The 27,933-nt window shown below is 36.1% G+C and overlaps 2 protein-coding genes and 1 long non-coding RNA gene across 3 annotated transcripts in view; 2 read left to right on the forward strand and 1 right to left on the reverse strand.

The window, feature by feature from the left end:
* LOC309494369 overlaps window positions 1–3,461 on the reverse strand; it is a 47,912-nt gene extending 44,451 nt beyond the window's left edge. Inside the window, exon 1 of the long non-coding RNA XR_014204294.1 lies at window positions 3,423–3,461. This is a non-coding gene — a long non-coding RNA (uncharacterized lncRNA). The remainder of the gene's footprint in view (window positions 1–3,422) is intronic.
* Window positions 3,462–6,699: 3,238 nt separating this feature from the next.
* Window positions 6,700–24,821, forward strand: LOC309494297 (kinesin-like protein KIF19). Its single transcript, XM_082163569.1, has 19 exons — window positions 6,700–7,180; window positions 8,588–8,668; window positions 10,595–10,705; window positions 10,934–11,021; window positions 11,152–11,288; window positions 11,401–11,526; window positions 12,681–12,773; window positions 12,877–12,978; window positions 13,294–13,446; window positions 13,836–13,958; window positions 17,477–17,633; window positions 19,154–19,316; window positions 20,384–20,549; window positions 21,302–21,572; window positions 21,727–21,848; window positions 22,317–22,688; window positions 23,622–23,793; window positions 24,013–24,120; window positions 24,238–24,821. The coding sequence occupies exons 1-19, from the start codon at window positions 7,139–7,141 to the stop codon at window positions 24,396–24,398; spliced, it is 2,748 nt and encodes a 915-aa protein (XP_082019695.1). The 5' UTR covers window positions 6,700–7,138; the 3' UTR covers window positions 24,399–24,821.
* Window positions 24,822–25,848: 1,027 nt separating this feature from the next.
* Window positions 25,849–27,113, forward strand: LOC309494069 (carbohydrate sulfotransferase 12-like; the record flags this gene model as incomplete). The annotated part of the gene is made up of 1 exon (XM_082163287.1): window positions 25,849–27,113. Exon 1 carries the CDS (start codon window positions 25,914–25,916, stop codon window positions 27,111–27,113), a length of 1,200 nt encoding a protein of 399 aa, XP_082019413.1. The 5' UTR covers window positions 25,849–25,913.
* Between the last annotated feature and the right edge of the window lie 820 nt (window positions 27,114–27,933).

Below are 27,933 nucleotides of genomic sequence, written 5' to 3' on the forward strand. Positions count from 1 at the left end.
GACAAAGTAATTAATCAGAATACTTAGCAAAAGTTGCTCCTGCTCCTAGCTCATGGACACCTCCTACTCACACTCTCCGTCTCTGCAAGTTTCGGACGGGAATGATTCCGATTTCTCTTGGCACAGCTACTAGAAGACAGACAGTTTGCTCACGTCACATCTACGTCATCAAGCTCAGTTTGAGTCTGCGCAGTATGGTCAGCCATCAGGAAGTGAGTGCTTCTAATTGACTTCACTTTTCTCCGTTGAATCCAATGGGGTCGCTGTGTCCATTTCTTATACTGTCTATGGTTCGCACAGAATATATTCATTAACGTTAACCAAATAACAAAGGTAACAGAGAAAATTACTCACTGCGTTTGACTATATAACTTTTTTATCTTTAATAATGATTAATTTATATTTCATTTATAATTTATGCAGTGAAAACTGTTTGATAACCTAATAATTAATGTATATTTTACAGGGCATAGGTAAATAGCTATGACATGTATTATGGGTTTATGTGAGGATTGATTTAAAGGAATAGGTCAGTGCAGAATGAAAATTCTGTCATCATTTACTCACCCTGAAGTTGTTTCAAACCCGTATGAGTTTCTTTCTTTTTGGTTGATTTGGTTTGGTAAAACTGTTTGGTTACTGACATTCTTCAAAATATCTTTGGCCTTTTTGTGTTCAGCAGAAGAAAGAAATTCATACAGGTTTGGAAATACTATTTTAATTTTGAAGTGAACTTATCCTTTAAGTTGATTAAAATTGAAAGTTATTATATTTGTTGAAGCCAAATAAATGTTTAAATAAATTATAGCTTTCAATTACACTGTAAAGTTGAATGGCGATAATTAATGTTTAAAATTGGTGATAAAATAATTTTCATCAAGATATCAATAGCTGTATTACTATCTGTGATACTGGCCTTCATTTATAAAAAGATGTAATTAAACAAGTATTTAAAATAAATGGTCTTTATGTTGTGTTTACATTAATTTAGAAATGAACTGTGAAATGATTACATTATTAAAATATAAAAACGTATGTGTTTTAGTTGCGATTAATAAAAGAAAAGAAAAGTGTGGATTGTTTTAATGGATTGACAGCACTCTTCTTTTTTTTTGCTATTTGTCCCAGAATGTTGATCCAATATCAAAATGAAGCTGGCAAACTGTCAGATGAAGGTTACATTGTAAATGTTTCACAAAAAAATTACTTTGTAGGTTTATAATCCAGGGCTACCAAAGCAGTTTGGTTTCATTAAGCATCTTTGAGGCCTCATGGTTTATGATCCTAATTTAGATTCTTTTTATATATTTCATTCTTAACCTATGTTATAGTCCCCCATTTCTATGTGATCAGGTCAAGCAACTGTTAAAATACTTTTCTTTTCTGTTTCATTTTAAATGGATTGAGGGAATTTGTTTGCACAGTTATGTGGATCGGGCATATGAATTAGGCCTAAAGGCTATTTGATGATTTTGTGATACATTTTTATTTTTTTATTTTCATTTTCTTTACCTTTTACGTCAACAGGCTTATATTTCACACAGTAGTTCATATTGTAATAATTAAATGCAATTAACACTTTTTTTTTTTTTTTTACATTCCCTGAAAATCAATAAACTGATTCAATAAACAGATGTGTTGACACATGTTGGGTCCAACTGGTATTATTGCTTCTAATACTCTGTATTATTTATTATAAAAATAAGCCTTAGATCATCATTTTCAAAATTACCAAAACCTGCTGCAGGGTCCGAAGTAGGCCTGACAAAAAAAAGGAACGAAATCCTCAAATACATTTTATCCAAGAGCTTTCATGAAAAACAGATCACTCCCATTGTCTACACTGACAAAAATGTGATTTATCTTTGAATCTTCACACATCCAAGTGAAAAAAAAACGTATTTACAACATTAAATCATACCCCTCAAAGAACGATTTAATTGGAAAATCTATTGTAGCAGCCTAGCTCTAGAATTGAGGCACACCAGAGTTCACTAATCCCTTTAAAAAACACGACACAGTACCTTGAAAACAAGACGATTTTTTTTAACTAACTAGTTTGTGCATTTGAATTCTGACATGACCTATAAACAGTAGCGCGGGAAGGGGGGTGCTGCGGGGGCTGCAGCCCCCTCCTCATAGCATCAGCACCCCCAAGTGGGGGGCTGTGGACTAACATAATATTGTAGGCCCTACTTTAAAAACGTGAAATAAAAATAAATAAATGGACAGCGTTAACTAACTCTCTTATGCCTAATGTAGTGAGTGTTCAAGCTACTGAGAAAATGAAATCAAGTTTGAATTTGTCATGCTTTGTTCCGATCAGAGCACGTGAGTTGAGAACGCATTTCTGAATATTCTGCTCCCTCGCTCATTCCGCTCAGGGTCGCTCGCTCAACCCAGAATGGCCTGCTGGTTCGGAAATATGTGTAATAAGGGCTGCCTCCGACTAAAGTTTTTTTCTAGTCGACTAGTAGGCCTAGTTGTTCATTTAAGACATTAGTGGACAAATCGCCCCTTTATATTAATTGTATTACTTAAATAGGCTATATACAGGATAATGAGCGTGTGTAGCCGCACTCAAGCGCACGGCCGCACGCATTAAGCTTGCCACAAAGAAACGGCAAAAGTATGAATGTGTCAAAAATAGCAAGGAGACATTTAATTGTTTATTAATAAACTGCTGTTTTCTGTGTTGCTGCAAAGATGAAGTTAGCGATGCGGACTCGACGCCAGAGAGAAATGCATGTGAAATGCACATTGGATTACATAATCAGAGAGTAGCCTATTTCTTTTCGTTTTGAATAGTTTCGTTTAAAAGTATACATTTCAAGCTTTCTATAATAGATAGCCTATATTTCTCAAATCTGTGAGGCACAAGCTGAGTTTCGCGCCCTCCAGTTCACGTGCAATGCAAGTGATTGTGCCGCCTTATTACATTGTCTGCTATATATTTGCTTCTTATTTATTCAATACAGGCAATTGGTTGATAAAACATTGATCAAAATTAAGATACAATTTATACAAAACGAAAATCTTACAAAAAAAAAGTCTTTCTACAAAACAAAACTCAATGAAGTGGTCAAAATCATGTCTTACCCACTCCATGTCTCCAGTCATATTGCCATCTCATGATGTATCTTTATCTTTCAATATGCTGCATATGCTCACTTTTATAATCAACATTGATTAAATAAAAAAAAATAACATTAGCCTATAATATTTAAACATAAATATGAAACTAAATGTTTTCTTTAATGTCTACAACACATATACAGTACAGAGAAATGTCATGTCGTCAGCCACAACATAATGACGTCACATATTTTCCAACCCAGCCCTCAGCCCTCAGCCCCCCTCGCATGAAACAGCTTCCAGTGCGCCTGCCTATAAATCATCGACAGTTTATTATTTTTTCTTACCGCTGACATCTGCATGGCGCGTCAAATTTGAAAAGTGAATGACGATACGGAAATGACGTCAATTTGAAATGTGAATGACGATACGGAAATGACGTCTGCTGTCCATCCACTGGTGTCCAGCCACTGCCACTGGTGTCTAGCAAGAAGTGAGTCTGCGGGGCTGCAGCTGGATGCCTCTCGACGCATTTGACAATTGGCGAGTGTTCATTTTGGGCCCTGCTTATAATTATAAAATGCTTATTTTATTTAAAGTAACGGAAATACTTTTTTATTGTTTTAGTTAACTTTAATCCAATCTGATTAAAAAAAATAAAAAATTATATCATCATTTCACACAGAATAACATGAGGTTGAAAATTGTTCCTATTACGTCCGATATATAGCGATGATCTGAAACTCAAAGAAAACATCAAAAAGCATACACAGATATTATAAAGACACAAGGAAAAATAAACATAACGTAACAGTTCCTTATCTACAATATCTACAGTATGAGCAACGTTTGTAATATTGAAAATGATCCATCTTTGAGTGTTACCAGGAAGTCAGGTGATTGTGAAATCTGTCCTTTCTACTGTTTATATTTGTAACGTCTACACACAATTTTAACTGTGAAGATTATAAGGTTACCCTAAACATTAGCCATGGATAAGGTTTTCTTTATTTTAACTGGCAATTAAGAAGGACCTCAAGAAGTATTAAAAAATCTTTAATCAAAAGGACAGACTGAGCCAGTCCAAAGCTTCCAAGGTCTTTCTTTCTTTTTTTCTTTCCTAAAAAAAAATCTATAAATATGGAATTAATGTGTTGATACAATGTTTCTGCAATGTTTTTGATGCAGGAGTTAGTGGACAAACGTTGTCTGATGATGGAAGAGTACAGACACAAAGCCATTCATCTTTACAACCAGCAGAGAGAGCTGCGCCTTCAGCTCAGAGGAGGTGAGAAACACCTCTTTCTTTCCTTTATTCTTTCTCTCTATTGTTTTTATTCTCTATTGACATTTTCATCATGTCTTAACATCCATTTCTTACACTACAGCGACTGTCTTTGCCCATAATAAACCCTTGTGCTGTGTTGAAAATCCTTTACCTAATTTGGTGTTCCCTTTAAAAATGACCAGCCTTTTAAATAGCTTTTAAAGGGATAGTTCAATTTGTCATCATTTACTCACCCTCATGTCATTCCAAACTGGTATGAGTTTCTTTCTTCTGTTGAACACAAAAGAAGATAATGTTGGTAACCAGACAGTTGATGGTAGCCATTGACTTCCACAGTATTTTTAGTGGCTGCCGTCAACTGTTTGATTACCAACATTCTTCAAAATATCTTCTATTTAATTAAATCGTACCAGAGTGCCCTAAAATAAAAAAGTAAAAATATTTTACAACTTATCCAAGTCAGAAGTTTATGAATTGCCTTGAATTATCATATTTTAGGTGTGGACACAGATGAGCTGGACAGATGTGGAGGACTGGGAAGAGGAAACTATCGAGTTCTTCATCAGTGAAGAGATCATTCCTCTCGGAGACCTGGAGTAGACATGGAAAGCACCCATGTTTCCAGCTGTGAGACAAAATACTCAGCCCCAGAGGTCACCGCCACAGGTCCTTTACAAGTTTGTATGAGAGACACTAATATGTTGACATGCACGGTTATCATGGAGCAGGTTTTTGCGTAGTCGAGCAAAAAGTACGCAATTGTATATTTAAAGTCACTACGAAACAAGAGCAGTGATTGTCTTTTCTCCCCGATTGTGATGGGAAAAATGTAGGGAGGGCTTGATGTTGTCCATCGGGAATTATTTGGATCGTTGTGCTTTGCTATTGCTGTGATGTCATGTGAGTGACATGTTGTCCCGTCCTCACGTCAGACATGTCATCAAAGAAGAGAATAGATGTTGCTGCAAGAGGGAAGGAATGTCATTTTGATTAAAGATTAAAAAGGCACATGAATAAAAAAAAATACAGTGCATTTATAATAAATAGAGCAATATTCCATAAAATACAAGAATTTTGATTGTGAAATCATGGTGACTTTAAAGAGTGTAATACACGTTGCACATCACCTCTGTGTTTTGGAGCAACTGTTGAAGCCAACTGTAGTCTGAATATTGCTTATACATGCTGGACAAAGCTGAGCTGAGCTTGACTTCGCAAAAAATATTCTGGTACGATTTCAGTCAAACTAAAGCATTTACATGACATTAAAACAATTATGAATTGTTGTTTTTTTAGAACTAAATTCGAACTTTTGAAGTGCATAAACACACTTACTGATTCACATATTCCTGCTGAGAATGGATGTTTCATTTTAATATGAAAAGTAAGAGCTCATATTCTTAAATCCCCTGTCATACAATTTTCTTGTAGCATTTACTGAAAGGAGTAAAGGGCATTGATTTATCATTTGCTATTCTTCATTTGACAGAGCATGGTAATTTTGTGGGTTATCGCTTCTCAAAAGAAAATATTTCTGATACATGCAGGAGAGGAATTTCTTTTGTATTGTGGTCTGGTCTTTTGTATAAGATCAATTTGTTTACTAAGGAAACGTTTCTTATTTTGTTCCACTATCAATCCAGAGGTTATACTTCTAGACATCTTCACTCGTGATGCCAATGTGCTGCAGTATCATGAGGCATTATGTCAAATCCAAGCTGCACTTAAAAAAATAAATAGTAAAATTATAAGGGAATTTTAACACAAAAGCATTGAAAAAAGTTTAGGCAAGTGTTATTTATGACATGAGCCATGAGTTTTTCACAAGCATCATACATTTTTGATATGAGAATTTTCTTTGTATTTTATTTAATTTACTTAATGTTGTATTTTATTTGAATTTCCCATATGAAATAGTTTTAAAGCCTCTATACAAACATACAATATTGTGTATGTTTACTCCTCTATAGTAAATGTGAACAACTTAATGTTTCACCTGTGGTTTAATATTTTTTTAACTTTTTAAAACTATTTTTTTTTATCATTTATTGCATTTACATTATGGTTGTTTTGCACAAAAACAATGAGTTCATGTCAGGCTCAGCACTATATGCCCATACCCCCATACAATTTTTTGCAAATTATTTTTTTTTTAGTATTTGTTGCAAGTGTAATTTGCAAATGCGAGCAAATTAGCATTAAATATGATAAATATATTATTCGGTTTGACTAATTTTGGCACAAAAACTTGCCAAAGTAACCAAACGAGTGTGTACTAGTCTCCATAGCAACAGTAACCGTTTCTTGCGCTAGCACGCGCTCCGAGTGTCCTGACTGGTTTAAAGAGGCGCGCAAACACCTTTATCCTTCTTGTTAAATCCTTCACACACGTTTTCTCTTAAATGTCAGCGTAAATATGAGGATAACTGTGGTTTGGACTGATGAAAATGTTCTTTTAGCTGCACTGGAGAGGATGGGTTGACATAGTCCCAGCATGGTAGGAGCGAGTTGGGTTGTTTCACACCTCTAGGGGTTTCATCACCGTTAACAACCGTCCGCTGGTGAATCCAGGACCTCCGCAGGGGCCAGGCAGCAGCACAAGTCCTGTCTTAGAATGAGATTAGAAGATTAACTAGGCTAACCCGCAGTAAATCACCAGTATATTCTATCGTAGCACTAGCTGAGGCGTATTTTGATATTGTCTGTAAAAAACAAAACAAGGCTTTGATACAGCACAAGACTGGAGTAAATTAACGTTAAGTTGGGAATAAAAAGATGAAGGATTTGCCAGGAGAGTGGAAGGACCATCAACTCACGGTAGGCTGTCGATCTTTTATTAAAGCACAACCGTTCATTCAACAGTAAGGTTGAACACCTGTCACTTGCACCTGTCACGAATGTCCCGCAGGAAAATGTAACGTTTCAGGCTACACATAGAGATACATGATAATCTGTCTCCTGCGGGACAGGAGAGAATCATCAAGTGAACAGAACGTGTCTCTTGTTGTGATAACACTTATAATAACATTCGTTAGTAGGCTATGTCACTACATGTGGAGACTATATGCAGCAGTTATCACTTTTTAGTGAATATTATCAGTGTAGTAGAATGTTTTGATAGTCAGTCTTTGTATAGTATGCACATTAAAGTCGCTACAAAAAAAAAGTAATGTTATAAAAAGATGATACAAAAAGGTAAGAGTAGCCTAAGCTGTCAAAGGGAGGCTAGTTATTATTGGCAGATTTAGGAAAACAGAAATGGCCATCTTTCTCAACATAACAGTATTTAAAATGTATTATATTTGGTAATAAACAATTATGAAATGCAAAATAATTAATGAAAACCACAAGTAAGACGCAACATGCATTAGGCATCCTACTATTCATGTGGTCAGTAAAATTTATTTTATTTTTTTTTGAAAGAAATTAATACTTTTGTTCAACAATGACACATTCAATTGATCAAATGTGACAGTAAATACATTTATAATGTAACAAAAGATTTCTGTTTCAGATAAATGTTCTTTTGAACTTTACACAGACATTGATCATATAAAAGAAATGTTTCTTGAGCTGCAAATCAGCATATTAGATTAATTTCTGAAGCATCATATGATATTGAAGACTGGAGTAATGATGCTGAAAATGCAGCTTGGCCATCACAGGAATAAATTACATTTTAAATTAATATTTTAATACATCATTTTATTTTAAATTGTAATAATATTTTCACAATATTACTGATTTGACCTTTTTTAGAAAAATAAAGGCAGCCTTGGTGAGCATTAGAGACTTTTTTTTTTTTTTTTTTTGGCTATCAGAGGTTGTGATGAATTATAATATTTAAGAATATATATACCACATGTTACAACTTGCACTGACCTGACATACCCTGAGAACAAATTTCGACCTTTCATAAAATAAAATAAAAATATATATTATAGCCTACAGTTGAACCTTGTCACAATTAGAGTAGAGTGTCAAAACCATACAACACTAGATATAACACTACAGTGAACACTTCCCTTTGTGACAACTAGCCCCATTCTCCTATAGTTCTTAACAGATCTGAACAGTTCATGTAGATTAAAATATGAATATTACATGAATTCAAGTTTTTTTAATGATATGAACATACATTGGTAACGTCTTTTGCAGCTAATAGGATGAAGGCAGATTTATTTAAAGATACGTTTTTAAATAAATCATTTGCACTGATTCAAGGTTGCTCTGCGCATCCGGCCTCTGAACGATGCAGAGATTGAGGAGGGTGCAACCACAGTGGCGCACAAGATTGACAACCAGGTAGGCAAAAAACAACACGAAGGACCACCTGAGACACATGTACAGCATTACCTATAATTCCTGTCTGAAATTGTTTAATCAAGTGACTTTTGACTTTAAACCTAATACATTGTTACAACTGTCTCCCCTATATATGTTTTGTATACATTTTGAAAACATATGCATAATATTCACAACTCTTGATTAGGAGTCTGTTGCTGAATCTGTCATGATGAATGATGGTCTAAAGACCTAATCCTCCCTTTCATCTGCAGTAAATCCTGTTTACAGTCAATAAATAAGGTTTACTGTCTTCTTTGCTTATGCTTGATGTCTTAGGATTCTTAAAGGCAAAGAAACATGCAGCAGACATGTCTTTGTATGCATGATTATTAGGCAAGTCAATATTCTCAATCTCATTTTATATAATTGTTCATGTCATTTTTCCAATTTCAGACCACATCAATCTTAATAATTATTTATTATATTATTTTAGCAGTGCACCTTATGTTTAGATGTATTTAATTATTAGTTATTTTTTACTACAGGTTATGAAAGAATGCAACATTCTAGAAGTTTGTGAAAAAACATGCTGAGAAGCAAAGCTGCAAATTAACTGCAAAAGACTTGCAAAGAATTACAGTCAGCTTGAAGGCACCAGGAACTTTTTAGAATGCAATCAATGCATGCCACCGTTTTCCAGAACTGTCTACCTGAAGTAGGTGTCAGGTTCTCAGAGACTTCAGTCGCTTTTTTCCACCATTAGGAAGAACGGTTCTAAGAATGGCAAGGAATGGTTCCAGTTATATTTCCACTTGAGATTGGTTTGGCAAAGCACGATCACAAACCGTTCTCGGCTTGGAATTCTCTGCACGGTTGGCAACAACTGACACATTTGTATTACATTCCAAAGAGCTCTGTTATCAGCCCCGAAGTGGAAATTGAAACCATATCCATACCAGCTGGGCTGGATTTGCACAGACTGGAACGGTTAAGCAATGAGAACGGTTTGCCTGAACCCTGAAGGTGGAAAAAAGATTTTGTTAAAGGTTTGTTAAACATCTAAGCGATGTTGGGTGACGTCACTTCTTGTTGACGTTCGAAGTATTGTCAAACAAAACGGAGGCTAGCTCGACCCTCCCTCCTCCTCATCCCATCCCCTCCCCCTCCCTTCCATGCTTCCTGAAACAGGCTTTTCCGATGTAAATTCTTTGCGCATTTCTGCCTGGGCTGTCTACAGAGACCGCGTTTTTTTTACTGAGTGTTCAGGGGACAGGCAGCTAGCGGATAGGGAGGAGATGTTTGCTGTATGTGACAAAAAATGTTTCGGCCTAAAAAACGTGTGACATCGCTTAGAGCACCTTTAAGGGAAGGAAGACTGAAACACAGCATCCATTTAATTAGAACCCAGTTCCAACAGCACAACATGAACGATTTTTCTTGCCATGTACACTACCATGCAAAAGTTTGGGGTCAGTCATTTTTTTAAAGAATAATAATACTTTTATACTGAAAGGAAGAATTAAATTGATCAAAAGTGACAGTAAAAACTTTTACATTACTTCAAAAAATATTTTAATTAAATGCTGTTCTTTTGAACTGTCTATTAATCAAAGCATCCTCTTTCCACAAAAATATTAAGCAGCACAACTGTTTTTAGCATTGTAAATAAATGTTACTGCTGAAAATTCAGCTTTTCCATGAAAAATTGTTGCAAAACAGTTATTTTAATTTGTAATACAATTTCACAATATTACTTTATGCAGAATTGGTGCGCATAAGAGACTTCTTTCAAAAATATTTAAAAACAAATCTTGCTGAGCCCAAACAGAGAGTGTAGACATCAGTCTCAACATATTTCAGGTCACTTATTTTGAAGCGAGTAAATGTTTAAACATTGCCGAATTGATCTAAGAGTTCATTCTCATGTCTAATTACTTTCTTCAGATGGTGGTGTTGATGGACCCCTGTGAGGATGCTGACAATGTCCTGAGGGCCAATCGCTCACGTGAAAAAACATACATGTTTGATGTGGCATTTGATCATACTGCAACCCAGGTGTGTAGTAGTGATGCTCTTCCACAAAAAATATTTACTCTTTTTGTTGGTCATGGGATAATTGATCCTCATCCTTCATGTTCATTAAGATTTTAAGGTGCCGTTCTTGAAAAAAAAGTAATCGATTTTCAAATTAGTTTTTGTGTTTAGGTAATTTAAGGTTTTGAAAGATACAGCATGATCACAGTTCCAGACCTCAATGTTACTTACTTTTTTCTTTACTTTCAGGAGGATGTTTATGTGGCAACAACAAAAAATCTTATTGATGGTGTGATTGCTGGTTATAATGCCACCGTCTTTGCATATGGACCCACAGGTAATGTAGATGTGAATTTTTCTTTTTAGTGTTTGGATTTTAAAAAAGCACATACTTTATATTCTAATACCCTACAAAACTGCATTCACGTTTCCTGCAAACTTCTTGTAACAATCTATTGATTTTTTAGGAGCTGGAAAGACATACACTATGTTAGGCTTAGATTCTGAGCCGGGCATTTACATCCGAACACTCAATGATCTCTTTACGGCCATTGAAGACAGCACAGAGGACTTGAATTGCAGTGTTTATATGTCATATATAGAGGTCAGTCTTATTGATTTGATGATATTACATACATTTTGGTACTGTCCCTTTTTGGACTTATACAAATGCAGTGTGTCCTGAATGCACAAAACATTAATGAACTTCTTTGCAGATTTATAATGAGATGATCAGAGATCTGTTGAATCCATCTTCTGGATACCTTGAGCTGCGTGAGGACGCTAAAGGGAAAATACGAATTGCAGGCATCACTGAATTCTCTACATGTAATGCTAAAGAGGTACTTTTTAATTGCTTAAAAGGCACTACCATTCAAAAGTCTGAAGTCTGTAAGATTTTATTATAATTTTCTTTAATAAATGATTACTTTTATTCAGCAAGTCTGCATTAAATTGTTCCAAAGTGACAGTAGAGGCATTTATAATGTTATGAAAAAAGATTTCTATTTCAAACTAATGCTATTCTTTTAACCTTTTATTCATGACAGAATTCCAGTGTGCAACCCCCTTTTAGCCTATTAGAATGATTTCTGAAGGATCATGTGACACTGAAGAAGTAATGATGCTGAAAATTCAGCTTTACAATCACAGGATTTTATTTTAAATTGTAACAATAGTTCACAATAAGACAATTTTTACTGTATTTTTTTATCAAATTAATTCAGCTTTGGTGAGCATAAGAGACTTTTCACAAACATTAAAAAATCGTACCAACCCAAAACTTTTGAAAATGACTGCAAGTCTAGTTATTAGAAGTTACGTTGGTTTAGATAAAGTGAGCATGTCATTGTAAGTGTCATCCTGAAAGTGCCAGCAGCCAGCCATATCACCCTGTAGCCCAAGACTGGTTTCCCACTGAAGCTAAGCAGGGCTGAGACTGGTCAGTACCTGGATGGGAGACCTCCTGGGAAAACTAGGTTGCTGATGGAAGAGGTGTTAGTGAAAACGAGCTCACCCTGTGGTCTGTGTTGGTCCTAACGCCCCAATGAGATGTTAAACCGAGGTCCTGACTCTCTGTGGTCATTAAAAATCCCAGGATGTCCTTAGAAAAAAAGAGTAGCGGTTTAACCCTGGCATTCTGGCCAAATTTTCCCATTGGCTTCTTTCCATCATCATGGCCTCCTAATCATCCCCATATATACTGATTTTGGCTTCATCACTCTGTCTTCTCTCCACCAATAAGCTGGTGTGTGGTGGGTGTTCTGGCACACTATGGCTGCCGTCGCATCATCCAGGTGGATGCTGCACATTGGTGGTTGTTAAGGAGATTCCCCCCTTCCATGTAAAGCACTTTGAGTGCAGAGAAAAGTGCTATATAAATGTAATGAATTATTATTATTATTATTAATTTCCCATGATTGGCCTGTCTACTCCTTATAGTGTCTCCAGTAAAGGATGATGTCCTTCTGAACCTGGTGTTTGCTTGTGATTTTAGATAATGGCTCTTTTGACCAAAGGGAATAAACTGAGGACCCAGGAGTCGACAGCTGCTAACAAGACGTCATCTCGCTCTCATGCTATACTTCAGGCAAGCCTAAAACAGAGACACACACGCACACAATAATCATGTGCATGACCTCAAATTGGCACTGTAGTTTGAGTGTGCGCCTCCTGCTTTGTCTACTCCACAGGTGGCAGTCAAGCAAAAGAGTCGCGTAAAGGATATCAACGAGGAGGTCAGGGTGGGAAAGCTATTCATGGTAGACTTGGCAGGAACTGAGCGAGCATCACAGGTACATGCTGTGTGTGTAGATGTGCTGAAGTGGAAACGCAAGCTTTTAAATTCCTCATGGATGCCAGATTTTATAGTCCAGTGCTCTCTCTCATCTTTCATCGAAATAAATATTTAAGTTCTTCTATCCTTCATTATTCATATGCAAATAATGTGAGACTGATTAAAGAATTTGAGCATGTCACATTTCATATGGCAGCCAAAACATCACAAACATCCTTAGTTAAATTCAAACATTCTTAGACAGTTTCTTTGTCTATATACACCAACAGACAGTCATTTGTCCTGTTCTGAAGCACATATTCTCTTCTCTCAGACTCAAAACAGAGGAAAGAGAATGAAAGAAGGAGCACATATAAACCGTTCCCTGTTAGCACTGGCCAACTGCATCAATGCCTTGAGTGAGAAGGGTGGGAAAGGTGCTCAGTTTGTCAACTACAGAGACAGCAAACTCACTCGACTTCTTAAGGTGAGAAAAACCAGCCAGACTACAACAAGTTTAATTAATCTCCTCATTCAAATAGACTTTGTAAGCCTACTGTAAAAACCAGGCTATTGTATATTTTAAATAGCATTATATATTTATATAATATATATATGGCGCAGACTGATATGTCCTAACTTGACAAACACTCAGAGGGTTGTCAAGATGACAAGATATAAATAATATATCATACGATTTCTGTATTTCTGCATTGAAAATCCAGATGAACTACTACATTTACCAAAATGTGAAGTGTACAACCAGAGCACACTGCATGGAATACTGTATCCCACAATGTTCACAAATGCCTTAATCATTGAAAGTCTTGGTTTGCACAGTTGTCACATAGTTGCAAATTTTGATGTGGATTTCAGGATGCTTTAGGAGGAAACAGTCGCACAGTCATGATTACCCATATTAGTCCTGCCAGCTCCAACTTTGAGGAGTCAAGAAACACACTGGTTTATGCCGACAAAGCCAAAAATATACGAAACAAGGTAAACACACGTAATAGTATTTGTTTAGAAAGTCTGCATCAACCACAACTTAAAACTGTTGATGATAATATTTTTAAATAACCATTGAATAAATATTACACAAACAGAATTAAGTATTAAAATGGATGAACTCTTTCCCCGCCAGCGAAAAAAGAAAAGAAAAAAAAGTTGGCAGCCAGCGTCAACATTTTTTTGATCATTTTCACAAATGTTTCATGGCCCCCAGAATATTTTATTGTATGAATATCTGAACATGCAATATATCAAAAGAAAGAACAGACTCTCTGCTCCATTTTATTCTAGCTTCATGAATTCTTTTTTTATTAACACTTGAATGTGAGTAAGTAAAAAGCTGAGAAAATCGCGTTTTTGTCAAACACTACGTCTGGATCGGATTCAGAACTATGATCAAAACATAGATGTTGAGTAGATCATAAAACATAGAACATGGAGTAGATTGAGTCCATAAACACCCTCAAAGCTTGCACAGTCCTATGCCCTGGGTCGACATTTCATTCAGTAACATTAAGCAGTTTTGATTTATATGCAGTTTATTGTTGATGAATTTGTTATTTTAAATATTCATCTGCTTACATATTATATCGCTTGTTTCTGTTTCTTCTTCGCCTGTGTTTTGATCAGGAGATTCAGTACCCTAGGGTTGGGTATCGTTTGAATTTGAACGATTCCGATTCCGATTCCTTGTTTCGATTCCGGTTCCTAACGATTCTCGATTCCGATTCTTTGGCAGGGTCAAAAAAGTTTAGATCAATTTTAATTATATTAACTTTTTACTTTTTATGAAATTTACTATGAATTTCTCACAGGGCTGTTTTCAACTACAATATAAATATCAAATCTACTTTAAACAACTTTTTTGACATTTTAAATGAGCTAGCTAACCAACGGTCTTTCTGAAGGAAATAGTCTGACCTTCTCCATCAATTGAAATATAAAAAAATTTGTTAAAAAAACAACTCACCTAATGCTGTAAACATACAGAGAGCCCTATCAGCTGGCAGTATTATTTAAGGTTAAAAATAACTCAAATTAAATATAATGCGTTTTTTTTTATTATAATAACAACTTTATTTAATGATATAAGTTCAAATATAATAAATATGTAATATAGTACACATATTTAGCAAAATACTCTCTATAGCTCTTTTTTTCTTGCCAACTAGCCTATGTGTTACAGCCTATATGTTCATTAAATGGCTTTCCTGAGGTAAATATGACATAATTGTTCTCCAGCTATGTTATTGACCTCTTCACGCTGATAAAAAACACTGATTGATCGATATTATATATGAGGAATATACAGTTAGGTAAGTTGTAGTCTACTGTATCTTTCAACAGTGTTCGTGTTTTTTGTACTATTAGCTGCTAGTCGAGATGATCGGTTCACGTGCGCTAGGGATCTGTCGCGTCACATTTACAAGCGCCAAAACGGTATTTATTGTTTGAATTTCGTAATAAAATTGACAGAATCTGAGAGCTGAGATTTTTTTGCATATCATAAAGTAACTGCTCTGTCTGTCGGTCTCCGTGTCCTCTTTGCTTCACGATTTTATTGTGCGTGAGAAAATGGATGTGTGGTGTGAGAAGTGTCAATTGCGTGTGTCTCACGGTAAATGCGTGAGAGATGGCAGCTCGTAAATGTGTTTTCATGAATATATATTTTTTTTTACGTTCGCCGGCATCGCGTGCAGTTTTCAAACGGACGAGCAGAGGACGAGAGAATATGGTTGCAACTTGCAAGATACCGAAGAATAAGAAAACATCATATGTACGTTTTTAAGGTTTAACGTCAGGGTTGTTTGCTCTGAATACATTTTATGAGACGCTGTGTGAGTTAATAAGGCAACTCACACAGCGTCTCATAAAATGTGTCGGTTCGCAGTTTAGCATAACAATCAATATAAGCTTACACCTGTGCTAGTACACGCATTTACCATGCCGTGTGTACGTTACAAATGTTTAACTAAAGTGTCAGCGAGTTAACATTTGGCAGTTTGAAATCGATTATGTTGTTACTTCAGTTCAGAATAGGGCTAGAAATGACTTAGACAGCGGTTTCTTCTTCCGGTCGGTGGACTGTGAATCGAAACTAGGAATCGAAATTTAAACTTTTGAACGATTCCGGGAAAATCGCAAAGCTAGTCCCGGTTCCAATCGATACTCGATACTCGATACCCAAGCCTATGTGTAATAGTGAAACAGTGTATAACAGTGAAAAAACAGAAACACAGAAATTTTCGTCAATGGCGGGGACAGAGTTAAGTTTAGGTTAAGTTTCGATTAGGATATTTATAGTACACTACCATTCAAATGTTTTAGGTCACAGAGATTTTAAAAAAGTTTTTGAATAAAGTCTCTTAGGCTTTGTTCACACTTAGCGTCTTTTTTTACAAGAAAAAGTTGACAACGGCGTTTTTTTAGCAAAAAAAAACCGCTGGCAGCGTTCGGTTACAAATAGCAGCCGAGCGCGTCTTTTGTTGCTATAACAACAGCTGCAACAGTAGCCTAGTGCTGTGTGATGCAAAAAATGTCGAGAAAGAGAAAGTTGGCTCTTGCGTTGGCTTTTGAAGTTACCGGGGAGGAGAATGTCGGTTCACAAAGACGTTTGTGGGTGCACGACAGACAGTTGTTCTTGTTGTTATGGAAACGACAGGTCTCGCTACTCGCTTGTCATTGGTCAGCTGTCAAAAAGGCGCTTGACGTAGGGCGTTCTTTTCAGAAAAGTTGAACTTTTTTCAACTTAAAAAGACGCTCTGAGCTGCAGAAAAAGACGCCGGCGCTGGCGTCTAAAAAAGCGCTCAGGACTTTTTTGAAAAAACGGTTTACTCCATAGGGTTATAATGTAGAACAGACGCTGGCAGTTTGAAAAAAGACGCTAAGTGTGAACATAGCCTTACTTTGCTCACCAAGTCTGCATTTCATATATTGTAAAATATTATTACAATGAAAAAAATTTTTTGCATATATTTTAAAATGTAATTTATTCCTGTTATATTTTTGTGTAAACTGTGATTACATTTTAAAATGTAAAAACTTTTACTGTCACTTTTAATCAATTTAATCCTTCCCTGCTGAATAAAAGAAATTTTACATTTCTTTAAAAAATACCGTATTGACCACAAACTATTGAACGGTGGTGTATATTTCACTGATAAATAATTTTCTGTTATGGTTTAACATGGTTAATTCAGCATTATATTGAAATAATTTTTCATAATTATGTTTACAATCTGTACTCTGTGGTGACATCAATTAAAGGTGTGGCAGAATTCACATATAGTGCTTGTTAGGTTTCCCCTTTAGGAATGTTAGTTGTCTGTGGTGGATTGACGTGGTCCCCTTTAATGGATTGACGTTTTTCTTTTGAGTGTGTTCGGATTAGTAAAAGCGTTGGCCAGTTCACACAAACACCTACACTTCCATAAATATTATGGATGTTAATGATATATTCTCTTAATGTTCAGTGTCTGATTGCCCAATTGTTTAAACTCTTCTAGGTGAAGCGTAATTTGATGAATGTTTCATATCACCTTGCCCAATACACCAGTATTATTGCTGATCTGCGAAGTGAAATTGACCGACTTCGTGCAAAGATTGACCAACAGAGTCAAGAGCAACAAAAAGGAGAGAAAGCAGGCATTTGTGACACTCAAGGTGTGTTCAATTTTGTGTTTGTATTTGGGTACAGTAGCTGACAATTAATATTGAAATAATCAGTTTTATTAAAGGTACACTATGTAACTTTTTTTGGTCAAAATTAACCAAATTTAAACGAGTCAATACGTTATCAATCCCTCTTCCAAAATGTGCTTTTGTCTTACCCTGATTCACTATGGTAAACCTGTTATAAGGGTTTATATTTTAGACCTGTCAGGATGATTTCACAGGAAGTTGCTTATATGTGTCACTCACCCGTGTGTGTCTCATCCAACGCTATCTCACGACCAATTCGTACGAATTCGTACGAATGATAAAAAGTTGGCTAATTCGTACTATTTCGTACGACCTCACTCGTACGAATTTGTACGATTTGTCTAAACCCACGTGATGGGTAGGTTTAGGGGCGGGGTCAGGGGTAGGTCATTCGTATGAATTCATACGAATTGGCAAATTCGTAAAATATGTACGATTTTGCAAAAATCGTACTAATTCGTACGAGTCAGGTCGTATGAATTCGTACGAATAAGCCACCTCGTAGAATTTGTACGTTTTCCCGTGAGATCGGGTTGGTCTCATCATATCCGTAATTAGAGAAAAGTTGCTCTGGCTACTTTGACATTATATACGGTGTGGGAGTGGCGTAGATTAGTTGTCACAATGAGCGAGAAAGTTTGACATGGAGCAGCTAAATCTCCTACCTTCAGCTCTGGGGAATCACCAATTTTTAAAAAAGGCAGAAAAGAGGAGAGTCTGCTGGCAAAAAGGGAACATGTCAGAGCTCGTAATAAAACAAGAATCAACATTCGCTTGGGTTTTCGGAAATGTCGAGAACTGAGGGATTTGAAAGGTTGTAAATGCGACGTGGAGATGGTGTTTTTATTACTCAACAGTTTAGTACAATGATTTATTAAACAGATAAATTGCCACATGTAGAGTTCATTGCAAAGCACTATCTACTGTGAAGGGTCATTTCATTATGGGTTGTTGTAGCACTGTGCTGGAATTTATTTTCAAGGAAGTAGCTACCATGTTTATTAATGGGTATAGCTAAAGTTACATCTTCAGCTAGTCAGTTTGAGATCCTTTCTATCTAAACTAGTTGTGTCTCTTAAGCCTAGTAGAGAATGTTTTATGAGCAGTATGATAATCTCTCTCTCTCTTTTTAGCTATGAGAAAGAACCATATTCATCCGCACAGTCAGGCAGAGCCGAAGCACAACGAAAACAATTATCTTCCACAAAATGCATGCAGTTTTGTTTTTTAACCGTTAGAGGTCCAAAAGTTACATAGTGTATCTTTGGGATTTTAGACTTAAAAATGTACACACTTTACAAGTTACGGACCAGTGTTTAAGACTTAGTCTTCTGTTCAAATCCTTAAAGTATGCAAGTATGAGCAATAATATGAGATCTTGCCATGTTAGAACAATCAATGAGGACATTCTTTCTTGAAATAGCACTAAAAGGGTCATTTTTATGATTGCCAACTGATTTCTCTGAATGGGCTGTTCTTAGCTGAGGTGCAAGAGTACAGTCATGGTGAGATGGCTTTACTGCAGGAGCAGCTCTTGTCTGCCTTCAGGGAGCAGATGGAGATCAGACGCAGCTTGATGGAGCTGGAGAACTGCACTATGGAACTCCACATAGACACATCCAGACATCTGCTCACCATCTCAGAGTAAACACAAACTTACACATATAAACAGTTACACTGATCAGCAAGTTTTCAATTAGGGGCAGGGTTATTATAGTTACCAAAAACAATAAAAATTATTAAACGTTAGTCAACTTGAAATCAAAATTCACAATTCTTATTTTTTATGTAATATTGCTGTTTTTATTATAAATGATTTATCTGTGCATTTTTTTTAAATTCATGTGTCCTCATAATCTTTAATCAAAATAGCTTCGCCTGCCTCTTGCAGCAACATCTCTTCTCTTCTCTGACGACGTATTTACAACCTGTCACTCGCATGACATCACAGCAATAATAAACCACTACAACCCAATCAATTCCTGATGGAAAACATCAAGTTTTTTTTACATTTTTTCTTGTTTGAAAAGTCAGTTATAAGTCACTATAGGAAAAAAAGGATGATTGTTTTTAGTTTCATGCCGACTTATACAGAAATAAAATATAAAAAACTTAAACATTTCTCATTTTCGTTAAGCTTAACTTGATGTATTAAATTAACGGAAATATAAATAAATACATTTTTTTATATATAATAATTATAATGACAAACACAAAATTACAAAAACGTATATTTTTGATAAATATACAAGTACTTAAATATATAAAAAATATGAATTAAAACTATAATAGTATCTCAAAGATACTAAAACAACAATGATTAGGTTTTATTATTCATTTGAATTTAATTCTAAAGTTTAATAACAGTTTAACAATAATTCAAAGTTTAATCACTTTAAAATGTTATCTATTTAATTACTTCCCCATATTTTTAAGAGTGTTGCAGTGGTATATTTGACAGAGTGTCTATTTTGGGCTTGTCCTCCAAATATGTCACTACCACCTTACATCATTGCCATCTCACACATAGTTAAAAATCTACACCATCACATATTATACCAAAATCCATTTGAAATTTCCCAGGAAATTAAATGTTTCTTTTTTTATTTTAAGTATTAAAAAATATTCCTGATTACATTATTTAGTATTACATCTTATTCTTATTATTTTCATCTCACATCTACCCACTTTCTCTTTTCTTCATCTGGTAGTTGGGAGCGTGATCGAGCACGTGTCCGGCGAGGGAGAGACGAGGTAACCGAAGAGAAAAGAGAGAGAGATAATGAGGAAGAGCAAGAGGAGCCACAGTATGTTACATCAGCTCGAGAGGAGATCGGCCCCCTACTGGCTGAACAAAGAAAAACAATGGAGCTGAAAGTAAGCAAGTTTAATTAAAGTTGTTCTAAGCGATGTCACGTTTTTTAGGCTGAAACATTTTTTGTCATATACAGCAAACATCTCCTCACTATCCGCTAGCTGCCTGTCCCCTGAACACTCTGTAAAAAAACGCGGTCTCAGCCAGGCTCCACAAACGGCAAGAAAAACAAACTGGGCTAGCCTGGACCACGAAACATAACAAACAGTGTTCCAGCCAATAACTGACAAGAATGATTTGGGGTTGGGGGTTGGGGGGTTAGTGCACGTGCACATGAAGGGGGGTGTGGGGAGTGGAGGAGAGAGAAACATGAAGAGGGAAGTTAGCTAGAGGAGAGATGTAAACAACTAACAACTAGACAACGACAACAACTAACGTTGGAATTATATTCTCTTGAATTTTGATATGGCCGACACACGACCAAAGAGACGACGTTCCGATGAACAAATAGCAAAGAAGAGGGAAAAGGAAAAGGAACGCGCAACGTCCAGAATTTACATCGGAAAAGCCTGTTTCAGGAAGCACGGAAGGGAGGGGGAGGGGACGGGATGAGGAGGAGGGAGGGTCGAGTTTTTGTTTTGTTTGACAATACGTCACCCAACATCGCTTAGAGCACCTTTAAGACTCATTTTGAATGAGTCATAAAAGCAAAAGGACTTTTATGACCTAAGCTTAATTAGTAGGCATTTTAAAATATTTCTATTTTTGTTTGCCAAAATTTGTTTCCCTATTGCTTTTCCACTCTGTTTTTCAGCGTGAACTGGAGGAAAAATTATTGAACATGAAACTGAAGTCATCAAAGATTGAGGAGTTGCTCCCTAAACGCATAAGTAACAGTGAGCAGAGAGACATTCTGACACTGCTTTGTAAGGTCCATGAGCTGGAGCTTGAAAAAACTGAAATCCAGTCAGCTGTTCTCTGTAAAGAAAACGTTCTCCGAACAAAAGACTTCATCATTCAGCGGCACGAGCAGCAGCGGACACTCTGTGATGACATCATACACCAGCAAAAGGCTCTGATTGAAGGTGTGGGTCATTGAAATGGGCAGATGTCTTTAAAAAGTTCAATTTGTAAAACTTTATTTAAAATTTTTAAACTTTATTTGTTAAATAAACATTAGGAAATTTCAGATATAAATATATATTATCTGATGTATTTATTTATTAATTCTCTCCACAGATCAAGGACTCTGTGTACCTGAAGAGTTACAAGAGCTTTATTCACTATACTTTGGTGAATTAAGTGATGCAAGCGCGGACCAAATTTTCAACCTTCACCATTTCGTCACAAACCCCAGAGCAGTAAGCAACACTCGTCTTTTGTTCTATTTGATCTCTTCCTTTCTTTCTCCTTTTCTTGTCCCTTTTCAACAGTCTCTTTTGATTTTTAAATATACACTACCTCTATACCCTCCACTTATCTTCTAGCCCAACTCTTGTGATGAAGGTAAACACACAGAATCGTTCATAAACACTGAACCATCCTGACTGTCAGGCTCATCCTTTAATTTGTGTAAATAAACAACTTTACATTAGAAACACTTTTGACTATCAGAATGAAAATATTCAGTCAATTAAATCAAACAGGTCAACATGAACTCAACTTGATGTAACTATATTATTCCCAAATCTTACTTTATTTTGAAATGAGTCTACAATTGATTTAGATGACAAAGCATGTTGATCGATAGTGATACGTTGACGTTTTGCATTTGTGCGTCATAAGTCAGTTTTGTGAAGATTGTAATGCGGCTGAATGTCTTTGAGCAGGCTTGTGCTGTTAAGAATTCGACTCCTGTATGTCCTACTGAAGCTGTGAGTCCAGACACTCTGAGGGAAATTGTCAGTGACACCAAGAGCATCTCAGTCATTGCTGCAAAACGCCGCTCAAACCTTCGGGTAAAGGAGTCCAATTCCAGGGTGGCTGGTGTGAATTTGGCCACAGGACTCAAGTCTTCGGTGAGCATGGACAGTTTAGTTTCTACTTTGGCAGATGAGTCCGCAGAGGTCAAAAGAAACCCCCCAAGACATAGAGGCAGTTCCCAATTGAAGCAGGACTCAAAGAGAACAGAAGGCAGAATGGAGCTGCCTGAGAAACAACAGCGCAAGAAGCGGTCCAGATCTTTTGAAGCAAGCAAAAGGGTATGAGCACATCTGTTGGGTCAGTGAGTTTTGGTTAGGCTAAATATGTACCCTCACTACTGTTCAAATGTTTGGGGTCAGTAAGATTTTGTGTGTGTGTGTTTTTTTTTTTAAACTTTTATTCAGCAAGGACACATCAAATTGATCAAAAGTGACAATAAAGACTTTTATAATATAATTACTAAAGATTTCTATTTCAAATGAATGCTGTTCTTTTGAACTTTCTATTTATCAAAGAGACTTTGGAAAAAATATATCATGGTTTCCACAATAGTTTTCAGCATTGATAATAATAAGAAATGTTTCTTGAGCACCAAATCAGCATATTAGAATGATTCATGAAGGATCATGTGACACTGAAGACTGAAGTAATGATGCTGAAAATCCAGCTTTGCCATCACAGGAATAAATTACATTTTGCAATGTATTAAAACAGAAAACAGTTATTTAAAATGATAATAATATTTAAACATTTTACAGTGTTTTTGATCAAATAAGTGCAGCCTCTGTGAGACTTCTTTCAAAAACATCTTACTGACCCTAAACGTTTGAACGGTAATTATATGGGGTATGTAAAAATATTTTGATATAGTGCGGTTTTCAAATTTGGCATTTTATGATTTTTATTACTTCACTGTATAGTCATTAGCTGTATTTAAATCATTGTGATGTGAAGTAAATTATTGCATTTATTATATGTTTCTTTCTTGTTCTTTGTCTAATATCACATACACTTTTCATCATGTCAGACAAACTAGGCCTATCACTTTTACAGTGTGCTTTTGCTTTTTATTTTCATTGGTACGCATGGCAAGTGATAACCTAATAATTACATTAACAAAAATAGGTTTCTATGTAAATAGATGCAAAAACTGTCAATTTCAGGTGGCACTCTCAAAGGAGGTGCCTTAATTTGATATGTTTTTATCACAGCACGTACAAAAACCAAGACAAAACCCTTCGAGATATCCAGCTTTGGAGAGCATCTCCGACAACCGCCTTGTGCAACCAGCATTAAACATGACCCAGCAACTCAACGGTGGTGCTGGAAACCCTGTGACACCCCCGGTAGCTAAAATGAAGAACAACGTCTCTCACTTTACAGGTACAGAACTACAACTACTTGTTTTTTCAAACTCAAGCAAAATTGAGATTCAGGCTAGCGTTTGGATCTCTGTTAGAAAATGCTAAATTTCATTGATTTTTTCCGGCTTTTTAATATGGGTACCAAAATCAGCTTGTTGCTCTCGTGTCGCAGACGTGAGATGTGTGAAACAGGCCTAAAAATTAGCACATTTTTAATATTTTGTCAATTTGAATTTAGGAGAAGTGCAGCTTCAGAAGTTAGAGATCAGGGGAACACCACCCAGCACCATCCATCAAAAACACTCCAATGTCAAACGAGGACAGGCAATCTACAAACAACAGCGAGGTGAGATTTTTTTTCTTGCTATTAAACAACATGTTTCCTTTGTTTGTAATTGTGAAATGAAGTTGGCAGGCTGTGATTGTTTTGTAGTCCAATCTAAGTTAATACAAATGTTTTCAGGCCCAGGAGATGTTTCTTACCCCAGCAATCTCCTACAGCAACCAGGCAATTACAAGAAGTCCACTAATGAAAATCCTAGACAAAAAGGAATGGCCGATGTCAACCGAATGAATGGAGCACGGCAAAAAAACAAACATACTGTAAAAAGGTCATATGTTTGAGTTTCTGGTTCTTAAACAAGAGAAGGTTTTTTTTTTTTTTTGCACTAAATTGTACAGCTGAGACTATGTTGCGATTTGATGTTATTTTCATTTTATTATAGCATTTCTCAGATATGTATTGAAAATCTTATAATTCGAAAAAACACTTTTTGAGATATTAAATATAGATTTTATACGGTTTACAGAACACATACTCAATTTTTGATAAATCACATTTGAAGCTAATTTATTTGGAGAAAATCTTAGAAATAAAAAAGTTTAAATAAGCTTGGAAATAAAGCATGATTCAGAATGGCTTCTTTTTTCTCTGTATTGAGTAAGCTGCTAAAACAAAATAAATGATCAATTGTGATTAATTGATTGTTTTATAATAAAAATTAAATTATATAAAAATTTGTGTGAAAGCCTATATTTGTTTCTCCAGTGGGGATCATCCTTTGGAAATATCAACTAAATGAAAATTTGGCACACACTGATGGCTGGTCAAGCTCAGTGAAAATGGGTATGTTGGCAAAAGTTGAACAGCATTGATAATATAGCCAACCATGGAAAATTATCACATAGAATACAAAGGGAATGAATTTAGACACAAAGTAAATAAATGTTCATCACCGGTGACATGTTGATGTTGGTCTACCTTGTCACTTGAACGTATGGCATGCTTTTGCTCAAAATTCAAAAACTGAATGTTAACATTTTCAAAATTGTTAAGAGCACTTAAGACAAATAAGATGACATCAAGAAATGAAAGGTTAAAAATCACTCACAGAATATAAATAACATGAATTATGAATATAAATCAAAGTGCAAATAAAAGAAAATTAAATGGGAATGAATATAGATTTAAAAATGTAATAAATCAATCATTTGTAACAATCAAGAGAAATCTCTGTGTGTAGATTGTGTCTGTGTCCCTTCTCCTTCACATAAAACAATCCCTCTGAAAACCCACGAGAGGCCACTCGATCTCAGGGGTTCAGCTATTTTTATAACCTAGTCCTAGTACACGGGTGAACCTTTGAATTTATTTTGAAATGAAATAACTAGTAAAAGGTATTTTATGACAATGTTGTTTTTGGTCATATTTTTTGTCATGTCTGGAGTTGATGCTGCAAGCGTGTTGGTTTATTTTCAGCTGTGGTTTCCTGTGAATGGTTGTGGTAGTTAGTTTTAGCTGAACCCTCTGGAAAAACAGCAGCATATGATTTAGTTCTGGCTGAAAGGCGGAGCGTTTCTCTCCTGCGTTCACAGTCACACCCTAGTGTGAGTTTACATATGTAACTTCAAGCATTCCTGCCCTCTTCAAAGTTTTCATGTGGAACATTCTGAAATGTAGAGCACAAGAGGACAACATATGGGTGAGTGATGGATCATCTTTTGTGGGAGAAATTTTGAATTGAAACTTCAACATGAATGTCCTAAATGTTTATGTTTTTCTCCAGAAGTCCCAACTTGACTTGATGATAATGATATGCATTCAAGTCGGGATCTGTTACAGACTTGTTTTCAGTGAAAATGCTGAGGAAGCTCCAGTGTTTCCTTCTGCTAGGAACAGTATTCATCATATTCTTTACAATAGTTCACTGGGATGACGTGAGAGATGGGACTTTTTATCTGCACGTGGCATCATCATTACCTGAAGTCCCCGCAAGCATGACGTCCTCTGAACGTAGGACAAGTGAAGATTCATTTATCTGGAAACAGTCAAACAGGTCAGTCAAACCAAACCTGACGATCATCACACCTCACCTAAAGCATGATCAGGGTCCAAACAACCTAATGCACACATTTCTGCAGACTTCTCCCACACAACTCAAACTGCGTCAAGCACATCGTAGACGTAATATAAGAGAACATTGCTCAGCCAATAGCAGCTTGACCTTCCCAGGGAAATTTAAGACATTTGACCAGATTCCAAGAAAAGCCCTGGACCATCTCATTGTGGATGATCATCATGGTGTTATTTACTGTTTTGTACCGAAGGTAGCATGTACCAATTGGAAACGAGTCATGATTGTGCTCAGCCAGAACCTGAAGGCACCTAATGGAGCTCCATATCTGGATCCTCTTGACATACCATCAGCGTTATCCCACAATGCCACTCTGCATCTGACGTTTAACAAGTTTTGGAGGCTCTTTGGTCGTTTCTCACGTCCTTTGATGCATCACAGACTACAGAATTACACTAAGTTCCTTTTTGTACGGGATCCTTTTGTACGCCTTATTTCTGCTTTCCGGAACAAATTTGCTTTGCCAAATGAGGAATTCTATAGGCAGTATGCCTCCACAATGCTTCAGCGATATGCTAATATTTCATCCCCCCCTGACTCTGCTCAAGAGGCCTTCGCCGCAGGTATCAGACTGTCCTTTACTCACTTTATTCAGTACCTGTTAGATCCACAGACTGAGAAAGTAAAACCATTCAATGAACACTGGCAGCAGATGTACAGACTCTGCCATCCGTGCCAAATTGACTATGATTTTGTTGGGAAGCTGGAAACTCTTGATGAGGATACAGAACATTTGTTGAGGATTCTTGGTCTGGATAATCAGATTCACTTTCCCCCAGGGTACCGCAATAGGACAGCTGTTAACTGGGAGCGAGACTGGTTTGCAAACATTTCAGTAGCTGACAGGAGCAAACTTTACAATCTTTATGAAGCAGACTTTAGATTATTTGGATATGACAAACCTGAGACACTTCTGCATAAGTGACATTGATGGATTATTTAATAAAATTGTACAGATACTTTGGTACTTAAACATAATTCTAATTTGTTTGACTAAAACATTTTTATATTTGTTGTTAAATTGTTGCTGTTTTGTATGGCTTTGCTCAATGATTAGATTTTAATGTTGCCCACATACAAATTTCAGTAACATTTCATTGTTCGTACAAACACTGTTGGACAGCAGTACAGGCGCATGTAATGGGGGTCAACCTTGAACAAATTGCAACAGAAGGAAACTCAACTGATTTTGTATCCTCAATATGTCCTGAGTAAGGAAAAAAAAAAAACCTGAAGAATCCCATTAGGGGAAAGTTTCGAAAAAGGAACCCATTTAGGCTACCCATGAGCATTAATACATGGAGGCAGAAAGAAGTACTTTAGAAACCAGCCTTTATTAATTTTTAAGAGATTGGGTTTGGGGCTGGGTCCGTGGGACTGTTTCTGGGGGACGAGTCTGAGGGAAGAACAGGAGAAAATGGTAAGGAGAATGCAGAAGACAAAAGGTAGGCAAAATAAAAAGTGAATCCCCAGAAACAGTCCCACGGACCCAGCCCAAAACCCCATCTCTGCAATAATAATTAATAAAGGCTGGTTTAAAGTACTTCTTCCTGCCTCTATGTATTAATGCTCATGGGTAGCCTAAATGGATTCAACAAGACATTTTCACCTGGCTTTACCCAATGTTTAGATCTGTTGTGGTATTTATGCAAATTAGCACATACGTAATTAGATTATGCACTGTTTGTCCATGTTAACAAACAATTTTTAAAAAACTTGTAATACATTTTTTGTTTGTCTTGATG

Source organism: Leuciscus leuciscus (assembly GCF_965113295.1).
Source record: "Leuciscus leuciscus genome assembly, chromosome: 3".
NCBI classification, from domain to species: domain Eukaryota; kingdom Metazoa; phylum Chordata; class Actinopteri; order Cypriniformes; family Leuciscidae; genus Leuciscus; species Leuciscus leuciscus.

Excerpts from the sequence above, each read along its gene's own strand:
- LOC309494297 (XM_082163569.1), top strand. The coding sequence starts at position 7,139 with ATGAAGGATTTGCCAGGAGAGTGGAAGGACCATCAACTCACG. Across the intron at positions 12,774-12,876 it reads GCTCTCATGCTATACTTCAG|GTGGCAGTCAAGCAAAAGAG; the intron begins GCAAGCCTAAAA and ends TCTACTCCACAG. Across the intron at positions 21,849-22,316 it reads TCGTCACAAACCCCAGAGCA|GCTTGTGCTGTTAAGAATTC; the intron begins GTAAGCAACACT and ends GTCTTTGAGCAG.